Source organism: Zea mays, chromosome 8 (assembly GCF_902167145.1).
Source record: "Zea mays cultivar B73 chromosome 8, Zm-B73-REFERENCE-NAM-5.0, whole genome shotgun sequence".
Taxonomy (NCBI): domain Eukaryota; kingdom Viridiplantae; phylum Streptophyta; class Magnoliopsida; order Poales; family Poaceae; genus Zea; species Zea mays.
Window position 1 is genome coordinate 104,073,200 of NC_050103.1, and position 12,392 is coordinate 104,085,591.

Here is a 12,392-nt window from a genome sequence, read left to right on the forward strand (position 1 = left end):
ATCAGAATGTATGAGTTCTAGAGGTGACGGGTGTCTCTCCTCAGCAGCCTTATGAGGCTTTCGAGGTTGCTTCGACTGCACACAACTATGGCACTTAGAACCTTTGACTATGGTGATATTCGGAATTAAACTCATGGTGGAAAGCCGAGACATAAAGCCAAAATTAATATGACACAAACGAGAATGCCAAATACTCGCAAGATCATCAACATTAGCGCAAATATGGTTCACAGACTTATTATTGAAATCTAACAGAGAAAAGCGGAACAAGCCTCCACAATCATAGCCTTTACCAATAAATTGTCTAGACTTAGACAACTATTTTATTGGACTCCAAAACTACCTTGAACCCATCTCTACATAGGGTTCCGCTAACGAGATTCTTGTGTATAGATGGGACATGCTGCACGATCTTTCCCGAAGTAAACTTCAGATCCACTGTGCCAATGCCATGAACAGAAGCATGTGACCCATTCCCCATTAGGACGGAGGAATCCCGGGCAGCCTGATAAGAAGAGAACAAATTAATGTCAGAACACACATGAACATTAGCACCAGTATCAAGCCACCAACTAGGTGATTGAAATACTGAGAAGATGAAAGGTAGATTACCATACCCTTTGTCTCCCTCATTGCTAGCGACCACTATGTTAACATTGCCCTTTTTGCCACGTCGATCCGCTCGATCAGGACAGTCCTTGGCAAAATTACTCGTCTCACCACATGCGAAACATGTCAGTTCAGCCTTGTTCTTCTTCTTCTTGAAGTTGGTAGTTTTGTTGGGCTTGTTAGATTTTTTCTTCCCTTTGTCCTTGTTGTGGTTCTTCTGAACCATGTTGGCGCTGGAGTGGCCCTCGCCTCCTTTAGATCCCGTGTCCTTAGCCCGAGCTTTCTCCTCAACATCTAGAGACGCTATCAGATTTTCAACTGATACCTCATGTCTCTTATGTTTCAGAGATGTGGCGAAGTTCCTCCACGTAGAAAGCAACTTTACAATAATGCATCAAGCCACAAATCGGTCAGGAAGGACAATCTTAAGGTGGTCGAGTTCCTTGGCTATACACTGTATTTTATGAGCTTGCTCTACAATAGAGCGATTACCAGCCACCTTATAATCATGAAAGCTCTCTATGATATACAGGTCACTGCCATCATCTGATGCACCATACTTAGTAGTAAGTGCATCCCACAACTCTTTTCCGTCTGTGTGCTGCATATTCGCATCAACCAGACAGTCAACAAGGACGCTAAGAACTGCTCCCGTAAAGATAGTATTGGCCTGGTCGTACTTTTTCTCCTCTTCAGGAGTCAGTACGCCCTTAGGTTTGCCTTTACTAACATGGAACACATTCATAGCAGTAAGCCAGAGCGTGGCCTTGACTTGCCACCTCTTAAAGTGCATACCAGTGAATTTTTCTGGCTTCAACGCGTCGGCGAATCCAGCCATAGTTAAACCAGGAAATTGTCTACAATAAGGTTTTTGGATTGTTGAAATATTAGACATTTTCCAGATTAAATTTCAAATATAAATAATGACCAATAATAAATAGTCTAGGTGTCTATTCCACAACAAGTAAGCTAGCAGGTTACCTAACAGCATAATCATAAAAATGCAACACACCTCTACCATAACAGATGAACTAAAGTATAAGGTCAAATCAGATGATGCGTACTGATCAAACATACTGGTAGACGACGTGGGCCGAAAGGAGCATGGTCGACGACGTCGAAGCAGCGGGGCCGATGATGTCGAAGCAGCAGGGTCGACGACAAGATCGTGAGCAGTCGCGTAAGGATGCTTCCCAAAAACCTTATTCGCCCTCTCCCAGTGTAGGATCTCGAAGGTGAAGGGTTTCGGAGACCTGCTCTCTCGAACGCAGATGCACGTCAGCGGGCGGGATGAAGAGAACTACGATGGCAGCGCAGTTGTGAGTAGAGGCGAAAACCTAACTTGTCATGGGATGGGTTTGACGCTGGCTGCCAGGCGCCTTATATAGGGTCGTGTCCGCGAACCGATAACGATCCGCGATCCGATCTGCACATTATCCACGAACCGATAGACTCACATTCCGATAACAGCTCAGATCCTTATCACGATCGGTTAGGGCTCTAAACTTAACAGCCAAGTAACCAAAAAATAAAATGGCAAAAGGAAGTCGCGCCCCGCAAGGTGAGGGGCCGGATTTCGGTGGACCATTCACTTGCAGGTCGTGCGCCCGCGCCCTTCGCCCCACCCTGCCCCGCCCTGGCCAGGCGAGGCGAGCGAGCGCGCACGCGTGTGTGGTTCTCCACACTCTCTCCTCTCATCCATGACTTGGTGAGTGAGTGTAGCCTTCATATTTAAACTAGTTCCACTCCACTTGGACTGATAATATGGCACTATTTGTTCCACCATTCCCTAGCCATACCCATACATGGGTTTTTGAGATTTTTCTAGGATTTAATTGAATTTCTCAATTGGGCCTAGCCCATAAATCCAACAAATATAGCTGTCGCGAGAATTTGGATATCGTAAGACTTGCATGTGGATAAAGATGAAGGAATCTACACGATTTAGGGTTTAAGAAGTGACAGATTTTCCCGTCACAATGACTAGACGGACTCTGCATGTACGTTGATTTGAGCGATTTTCGCAGAAACGATTCTCGCAAAAGCGCACTGAGAAGCAATGCATTTGGCTGCCAAAATTCTATTCTGACGGTGAAAATCCAAAACAAACGTGGCAATAAATTATGATTTTTTGCTACTAGATTATTTCATTGAATGAGAGAAAAACGATTCTTATAAAAAATGGTCCTAAGAGCATCTCCAAGAATTCTTGGAACAAACTCGATCAAGGTTTTGGTAGGATAAAACACTTGACCATCAACCTCTTTCAATCTTTTAGCACATGGAAAAATACAACCTCTGTATGAAAAAAATGTGTGGAGTGCCATGCTTGCGTACATTCCTCGCGCGAGGTTTCTCCCTGGCGCGTGCATTTTTATCCACACACACACCATTTGCACTCGTGGTGGAGGTATTCCAGGGCTGGTGCCATGTTGATCAAGATCTCGTGCTGGTGGTACAACGTCTGCATGGGGGCCAACATGTTGAACGTTGCTCGATCTAGGCTATCGTTGCCCAAGGAGTCACCATCAGATCTCACCCTTGTCGTAGCACCACTCTTGCAAGTGGATCATGTTGCCATTGCTAGAAATGTGATTCTTTTGTTAGGTTGTGGAAGAAGCAAGAATTGAAACCTTCTCATACTCCTTCACCATGTTATCACGGATACCTTAAGATTGTGTTTTCTTCTTACCCTTCAATTGAATCACATTTTTCTTTACCGGCTCAATGTCTTCTTTAAGCTCTTTGTTTTCTATGGATTTTTTCTGAAACAAAGATTAGCTTGCTTAGGAAACACACTTGTTAACACATGAAATATTTAATTGAGATAATACACAAGTGTGTGTGAGACAGAGTGGTGGAGTTAATTTTACTAATGTAGTTACAACCTCATGAGCCACCTCAAGCATAATATGAGAATCCATTAGTTCTCATGAGAAGACTTAAGCTGGCCATAGTTGGCTTGTAGGGTTCCATACTTGCATGAGAGCTAAACTAATTCTTCCTTGAACTCATTATTGTCCTTTTATAATTGAGCAACACTCAAAGAGTTAGTAACCAAATCATGCTCAATTGAAAACTTTTTATACCTTAAAGTTGTTGCATTTACTTCTTTCAACTTGGAGATGAAAAACTCTTCTTGTCTCTCAACAGATTGCTCTTGTTTCTCATTCTCCATCTCAGGTTCATCATTATTTTCAACAAGATTCACGAAGATAATCAAGGGTATAGCTACCCTCAATTTTAGTTTCAACTTTATGTTCTTCCTCTTGTTCTTTCACCATCTTCTCATCAATCACCACTTGTTTCATCTTTTTATTTTTGCTTTTCTTACTCATAAAGCAAGTGTGGTGGGAAGATCCACTGTTGTAGAGGTGGACTCTTTGGCTCAAAGAAGATCCAAGTCTTACAGAGAAGCAACAACATCGAAAGAGTCGGCTTCACCAGCACTAGAATCTAGCCTAATCGATAAGGTAGCTTTGTTGACATACACACCCACCCTGGCTAGGTATGCTAGTGTGGTAGCAAGTAATCCATGATTGTTTGCTCAATTTTTCTTCCTTATTCTTATAGTAGGGTAATGCACTGGTAATGGTGGTGTTGGCCTTGTCCTTGCCATGCTCCTCATTACATTTGTGATGTCCAAACTTTTCACAAAGTTTGGCCCAAATGAGATGAGCATCCTCGATGAGCTCACCATCATAAAGAATAATCCAATCAATGATCTCTACACACATTGTTCTCAATAGTATGTTATAACTTGAGCATTAAGTTGCAGGCACATAATGCTTGAAATAACAAAATCCACACCAATCGGACTCATGGTCCACATAATTTCAAGAACATGTGATGACCAAGAAGAGTCTGAGCCATGCTCGCGGAGTAGCTCAAATGGTATCTCACATGTTGTAGACATTGATTATCACAAACGATTAAGCTTAACCATGAGACTTCGTTTTATACAAATTGGAAGGACTGATTTGATGCCTAGGGATGGGTGAATAGGCTCTATAAAATTTCTCAATAAGTATCAGCACAAACAAAGCTAATTAATAAATCTAAGTGGGAAAGTAGACCTGGTTGACTGTAGATCTCGGCTTAGCTGGATTTCCCTTGTTAGCTGAGGTACAACCCAAACCCGGCTTAGCTACTTGGATGTCTATAAAAAGCTTCAAGCCTCCTCCTCTTGCAACATTGATACAACTTGGTGTGTGGTGTTCTTATAAGTAGGTAAATACTTTCACTCACTTCCTATAATCACAAATCACCACATCCAAGTAGCGCAACTGGTAGCACGAGTAATATATGCAATAAAAACAAATGCAATGCAAACAAAGGAGGAGACCTCAAAAATGTGAAAAACATCCTAATCCAATCAATTTGTGCATTGTTTGCCCCCTACAACGAAAAAAGTGAAAAACATTGAATCCGAAACAGTATGTGTATCTTTATATCTATCATTTGAGAAAATATAAGACAAATTTATAACTGTAAAGCGCATGAAAAAAACATCACATGTGACGGAGAGAGCAAGGGCAGATCTACACCCCAGCCATCCCGTCCAAAGCCCAGGGCTTGATCTCATTAGCTTCATATGAGTCTCTATTTGTTCCATTAAGACTAGTCTGGTAACTCTATTTTCTTAAAGGATTTATATTTTTCTTGAGAAAATAAAAATTACTTGAAAAAATGGGGTTGTCACTAGTCCTAAAGGAATGAAATTCAATAGGTTAGGTCTGGGTCATACAAAAATTCTAGATCTGCCCTTGGCAGAGAGTTCCTCTACCTCACGCCTCACTTGTGTTTGATTGTTGGGTCGGTCTTCTATTCGGTAGGGTACACGTACAAGGAAGCCCAAGTTCATATAATGGAATTGTAGTCGGCCTAACGCGAATTGAGAGTAGAGACTATGTTTGTTACTGCTCCACATTACTAGTGGATTGTTTTTTCTCTATTAGGCTTCATAAGCATTTTCGTTGAATAAGCTAATAAACATGTTATAGAAAAGCATTTAATTTAGTACAATCGTTTCTTTTAGTACATCTAAAAGGGAGGATTGGAGGAACACCAACCTCGAAAGTATCTAAGGTATAGGTACATAGAGGCAGACTAAGGCCCCCGCGTCGTCCCCCTCTGGGCGACACGGGCGGCTCCCGTTTGACCCCGCCCAACTCCACCCACCGCTGTCGGTCTTCACCCCGCCGTCGCTAGAGCAGCTCACTTGAAGTTCGGCGAGCAGCGAGGAGAGCGGCGGCGGGACTTCTGGACGAACACCAACCTCGAAAGTATCAAAGGTATAGGTACACAGAAGCAGACTAAGCTCCTCGCGTCATCCCCCTCTGGGTGACACGGGCGGCTCCCATTCGACCCCGCCCAACTCCACTCATCGCCGCCGGTCTTCACCCGCCGTCGCCGGAGCAACTCGCTGGAAGTTCGGCGAGCAGCGAGCAGGGCGGCGGTGGCACATCTCTCTCACTCATTTCCCTCCCTTCTTCCACCCTCTCCACACCTCCCTCTTCCTGGAGGTGGCCGACGACCTGATCCGCGTTGGGAAGGCCGAATTAGCGGGCTGGCTGGCCGGATCTGGGAGGCTGGTCACCATATGCCGCTCCTCCTTGCTGGCATGGGTAGGTGGCCTTGCGGCTGCTGCGGTCGTGGTGGCGGCGGCGGTGCTCGCGCGCTCGCGTGGCTGTGGCTGCCAGCGGCGTCGGTGCCCAAGCGCGCGGCTGCTCCGCTGCGGCGGTGGCATGGCTTGCCTATGCTTGTAGCGGGTGCCTGGGTCGGGGGCGTTGGCCATCGGCTGATCTGCAGCTGTCAGTGGCGCCTTCTGCAGGTGGTGGGTCGTGGGGCTGTTGGTTGGATCTTGAGCCTCTCCGGCTAGATTCATCTCTCCGCCTCTCGTTTCGGCCTGTGATGTGGGCAGGGGTGGCTGGCACCGTGCGTTGGGGCGTGTGATGGGAGGTCATCTGGCGAACGCCATGCCCGCTTGCGGGCGGACAGCGGTGACGCCCACGGGCGCCACCCCTACCGTATTGAGGGTGTCGTTTTTGGACCTCTCGCCACCATGCGGGAACCCTCACCTCGGCCTTCTTGGGGTCTCTCGCTGGTGCTCGACCAGCATTGGGCTATGAGGGTTGGGATTGCTGGGTTGGTGCGTCAGCGGACAACAGAAGGTGACAACGCGCGGTGGCTTGGCGGGGTGACATCGGCGTGGCTGACCCTCCAGCTTTCTCCTTGGTGCTAGCGATCTACTCTTCTCTGCTAGGTCTTTGGAGAAACCTTGCTTGGTTGGTACCAGGCGGGCGACGACGGCTTTTCGACGTCGTTTCTCCCTCTCGAAGGCGCGGCCCAGAAGACCTCGAGTTTGTGTGTTCGTCAGCGTTGTGGAGGATCTTCGTCACTCCTCTTGGCTCGATGGTGTTGGGGCCATTGTCGCTTTAGGCGTCTGGTTGCTCCCGGAGTTCGGCGTTGTGGATCTTTGCTCGTGGTGAAGAATCGGAGCTGACTCGTGTGGGGTGTGCCGAGGCTTGGCAATGATGGCGCGCCGCGGTCTTATTCCTTGTAGGTGTCTGGATGTAGGCGTCGTCGAGTTGCTTTGGCAGCATGTGGCTCATCTTGGAAAGTCGGAGCTGCTCGTCTCTTGTGTTTGAGCTTGGCAACGATGACTCTAGATGTGTTTGTGTGTGGGAGGCTGTCGTTGTCTAGGTTGTTTGTTAGGGCCTTTGTCGGTTTTTCTACCGTGCGCTCTGTAGGTTTTGGACCCTGTTTTTCTTAAAATTGGATCAATTCCATTCTTCTTAATTGGGAGGCGAGCTCCTGTCATTATGTTCAAAAAAAATACATCCGAAAGAGGTGAATTATGACGAGCTAGTACTTTTAGCTCCATCTAACATCTAGCATATTTGTTACCGGAAGCTCTATTTGGAAAACCGTTTGAAAACAGTACGTTTAGCCCAAAAAATAGCTTTAAATATCCCTTGAAACTATTAAAGAAACTATGTCAAACGGATCCTGAATCCGATGTTTGCGAGATTTCCGGAAGGAGCAGGAAATGGTGTCCAAGCGTATGGAAAACGTGATTCATATGTCTTGTAGTAAGAGAATCTTTCAAAGGTGACTTAAAATAGTGTTCCTAAAATTAAAATACTATAATTTAAAGTGTTTAGGATATTAAAAATAAATCACGCTCTGACAGTTAAACTCTAAATCATGTATTTTATGAGGTAAACTGTATTATTCGGAAAGAAAATATTGAGAATAATGTAGAAAACAAGGATAAGACACTAGTTTAGGGTGTAGTATATTTAGGTCACTTCGTAGCCCTATTTTTTGATTTTTTTTGTAAAATAGGACGTTGGAGCCGTTTTTATGAGTTAAACCCTATATTTTGAAATAGGACACTAATTTAAGTCACTGTTTGAGATGATCTAAGCCATAAACGCTATCCACGATGTTTGGTAATAAAAAACAAAAGACTATGAGAAATCCATAGAAGATCCTAGGCTTAGGACATATACAAATTTGAACATCTTGCAGTATACTTTGAGCATAAGGTATAATTAAGACACACTGATACAATGGATATATATAAAATTTGTGTCTTACTATATTCATTACACTAATTAAAATATTTAAACCCCATTTGTATATAGATTTTCAAGATTGCAATTTGGAATTGAAATCAGGATTTCTGAATTCTGTTGTGTTATTGTCTAATGAATTCAGAGTTAGAATTAAAGCTCAATTTCTTGGAATTGGACTTTAACTAAAAAGTCTCTCCCAATTTGGAGCCAAGACTCTATGTATTGGATGGAATTGCAATTCTAGATACATCCAAACAACAAATTTGTATTGAAACTTGTTTTTAATACTAGACACATTTAGTATTGAATCTAATTCAAATCTAATATCTTCAATATCTACATTCAAACGAACTCTAATAAATTCAATATACTACTCAACTATGTCTTCTATCTCAAGGGTAGATGGGCCATATCACAGATTACTCAAACAGAGCCTTCATTGAATATTGATTGATCTTTTCCCCATTCAATGAAGAAAAACAATGCCTCAAAAAATCAGGAAACAGAATAGTTACTTGACTTACTTCATCAAGCAATTGACGCTGCGAGGTTTGTTGTTGTGCGCTGCACCCGTAGGTACCTATCGACGTTCTTCATCATGGACGTGGCATCGACGATCCCGTTCCAGGGCCTTGCCTACCTCATCACCGGCGAGGTCAGGGAAAACGCCGTGTACAGTATGCTGGGCGTCCTACGCCTTTGGCGTCTGCGAAGGGTCAAGCAGTTCTTCACCAGGCTCGAGAAGGACATCCGCTTCAGCTACTTCTGGATCCGCAGCGCGCGTCTCGTCGCGGTTGGTAGCATTTTGTCACCGCGCAATTCCGAATTCCGATGACCGGATTCTGAACCATTTGGCGCCGCGCGTTCAAGCTCAGGTGACCTTGTTCCTGGTCCACTGCGCCGGGTGCCTGTACTACCTGATCGCCGACCGGTACCCGGACCGGCAGAAGACGTGGATCGGCGCGGTGATCCCCAACTTCCGGCAGGCCAGCCTGCGGATCCGCTACATCTCTTCCATCTACTGGTCCATCACCACCATGACCACCGTCGGCTACGGCGACCTGCACGCCCAGAACAACGTCGAGATGATCTTCAACATTTTCTACATGCTCTTCAACCTCGGGCTCACCGCCTACCTCATCGGCAACATGACCAACCTCGTCGTCGAGGGCACCCGCCGCACCATGGAGTTTGTAAGCGCTGCTCGCTCTTGGCCTTGGCCTGTAGTATGCAAAACGAATGACACGATCGACTTGCATTTGGATGCAGAGGAACAGCATCAGGGCGGCGTCGAGCTTCGTGGGCCGGAACCACCTGCCTCCGCGGCTGAAGCAGCAGATCCTGGCCTACATGTGCCTCAAGTTCAGGGCGGAGAGCCTGAACCAGCAGCAGCTCATGGACCAGCTGCCCAAGTCCATCTGCAAGAGCATCTGCGAGCACCTCTTCGTGCCGGTCGTCAAGGACGTCTACCTCTTCAGGGGGGTCTCAAGAGAAATGCTCCTGTCCCTGGTCACCAAGATGAAACCGGAGTACATCCCGCCCAAGGAGGACGTGATAGTGCAGAACGAGGCCCCGGACGACGTGTACGTCGTCGTCTCCGGCGAGGTGGAGGTCATACTGTTCGACGGCATCTACGAGCAGGTGCAGGCCACGCTGGGGGCGCGGGACATCTTCGGCGAGGTGAGCGCGCTGAGCGACCGGGCGCAGGCCTTCACGTTCCGGACGAGGACTCTCAGCCAGCTGCTGCGGCTGAAGCAGGCTACGCTCAAGGAGGCCATGCAGAGCAGGCCCGAAGACAGCGTCGTCGTCATCAAGAACTTCCTCAAGGTTGTCCGAAGTCCGAACAAACCTTCTATGTGGTGGTGTGGACGGTGATCAACTGATCACTGAAACGGTCGCCTTGCTTGTTTCCGTGTGTGTTGCAGCATCAGGTCGAGATGCATGGCATGAAGGTCGAGGACTTGCTGGGAGACAACACCGGCGAGCACGACGACGACGCGAATGTGCTGACGGTCGCCGCGATGGGAAACAGCGGCTTACTCGAGGACCTCCTCAGGGCAGGCAAGGACGCCGACGTCGGTGACGCCAAGGGCAGAACAGCATTGGTAAGCGAACACACACACGAATCCAGAGCATTTGCATTCGTGGTTCGTGCACGGCCGTTTGATCCGGACGCTGTTCTTGGCGATGACACTCGCAGCACATCGCGGCGTCCAAGGGGTACGAGGACTGCGTGCTGGTGCTACTCAAGCACGCGTGCAATGTGAACATCAGGGACGCGCAGGGCAACACGGCGATGTGGAACGCCATCGCGGCGGGGCACCACAAGACCTTCAACCTCCTGTACCAATTCGGGCGCGCGTCGAACCCGCGCGCCGGCGGAGACGTGATGTGCCTCGCGGCGCGCCGCGGCCACCTCGGCGCGCTCCAGGAGCTCCTCAAGCTCGGCCTGGACGTGGACTCGGAGGACCACGACGGCGCCACCGCGCTGCGCGTCGCGATGGCCGAGGGCCACGCGGATGCGGCCAGGTTCCTGATATTGAACGGGGCCAGCGTGGACAAGGCGAGCCTCGACGACGACGGCTCAGGTTCAGGCTCCGGCTCTGGCGCCGCGCGGCTAGCAATGTCGCCCACCGAGCTGCGCGAGCTGCTGCAGAAGCGGGAGCTCGGCCACTCGATAACGATCCACGACTCGCCAGCGGTGGTCCCGAACGGCGGCTCGTCGGGGCACAGCCGTCCAGGAAGATTACAGAGCACAAGTTCGGACAGCCAGCGCTGGCCTCGGGTGAGCGTATACAAGGGCCACCCTTTCCTCAGAAACCGCACCTCTGAAGCTGGCAAGCTGATCAACCTACCAGGCACCATGGAAGAATTCAGAGCCATCGTCGGTAGGCGAAGAAAGCAGAGTTCATTCAGTTAATTGCAGTTCCAGTGGGAAATTAATTGCAGTGCTGAAGTATGCTATCGCACTTTCTTTTCCTTCAGGTGAGAAACTGAAAGTTGACGCGGAGAAGGCGTTGATCGTGAGCGACGAAGGAGCGGAGATCGACTCGATCGACGTGATCCGGGACAACGACAAGCTGTTCATGGTCACCGAAGAAGATCTGAGGCGGCTGGCATCAATGGACTGGCTGTCGTGCGAGTGATTTGGTTCCTCCCAAGATAATTGGAGGCTAAATATAGAATACAGTACAAGAGTATTGTGCTTCTACGATGTCTAGGATTGATAGATTGATGGCAACTACTGAGTGGCATGAGCTCTATCGAGCGACTAATTTGCAGGCAATGTGTACCATGAGTTCGGACCACTGTCCGTTATTAATGCAAGGTCATTCTTCTTGTAATTTCTATAAGGGGTTTCATTTTGAATCCTATTGGGTACACACTGACGGGTTCAAAGATGTAGTTCAACAAGCTTGGACGGCCACAATTAACTCCTCTGATGTCATTCTTCGGCTACATGTTAAAATGGTCCGCACCGCCAAAGCCCTTAAAGCTTGGAGCTGACGCACGGTCGGTAACATCAAAGTGCAATTGGCTATCATTAAGATTGTCCTTACCATGCTGGAAAAGGCACAATAAAAATAGAATACTTTCTAGTGAGGAACCTGACTTCAGGAAAAGGCTAAAAATCAAAATTCTTGGCCTTGCAGGCATCCAATTATCAATTGCTAGACAATATTCCAGACAGACCTGTGTGCAGTTGGGTGATGCGAACACATTTTTTCATTTGATGGCCAATCACAGAAAAAGAAAAAACTTTATCAGATCCCTGAATCGTGGAGACTGCCTGTTAACTAGTCAGGAAGATAAGCTACAAGAGGCTCATAGACATTTCCTTGAGATCCTTGGCACTAGAGGCAGGAGGAACAGTGTTGTTCGTTGGGAAAATCTGGGCTACTCGCCTTTTGAGTTATCCGAGTTGGACACCATGATCAATGATGATGAGATCAGGAATGCGGTTATGGGCATGCATTCAGAGAAAGCGCCTAGACCTGACGGTTTTATAGAGCTTTTCTACGAGGACTGTTTTGAGGTGATTAGAGAAGACCTTTCCAAAGCGATCAATGATTTTTATCATCATAAATGCAAAAGTTTGCATCTTGTCAATGAGGCAAACATTGTTCTTCTACCTTAAAGGGAGAACCCTGACAGGATAGATCTATTTAGACCAATCAGTCTTATCAATAGTTGTATGAA

At 47.3% G+C, this 12,392-nt stretch overlaps 1 protein-coding gene and 1 pseudogene across 3 annotated transcripts in view; both read left to right on the forward strand.

The window, feature by feature from the left end:
- LOC542002 (potassium channel protein ZMK2) overlaps positions 1–11,640 on the forward strand; it is a 35,493-nt gene extending 23,853 nt beyond the window's left edge. Inside the window, exons 1-7 of one of the 3 annotated variants that reach the window (XM_008657199.4) lie at positions 3,885–4,082; positions 8,769–8,985; positions 9,068–9,385; positions 9,462–10,019; positions 10,118–10,297; positions 10,393–11,080; positions 11,178–11,640. In XM_008657199.4, the coding sequence (XP_008655421.1) occupies positions 8,791–8,985; positions 9,068–9,385; positions 9,462–10,019; positions 10,118–10,297; positions 10,393–11,080; positions 11,178–11,338 (2,100 nt within the window). In that variant the 5' untranslated portion in view covers positions 3,885–4,082; positions 8,769–8,790 and the 3' untranslated portion in view covers positions 11,339–11,640. Of the gene's footprint in view, positions 1–3,884; positions 4,083–8,768; positions 8,986–9,067; positions 9,386–9,461; positions 10,020–10,117; positions 10,298–10,392; positions 11,081–11,177 lie in introns of those variants that run through there. The other 2 variants (XM_020542325.3, NM_001111650.2) reach the window with 2 other exon arrangements.
- Positions 6,545–8,762, forward strand: LOC103635626 (uncharacterized; annotated as a pseudogene).
- Positions 11,641–12,392: the final 752 nt, after the last annotated feature.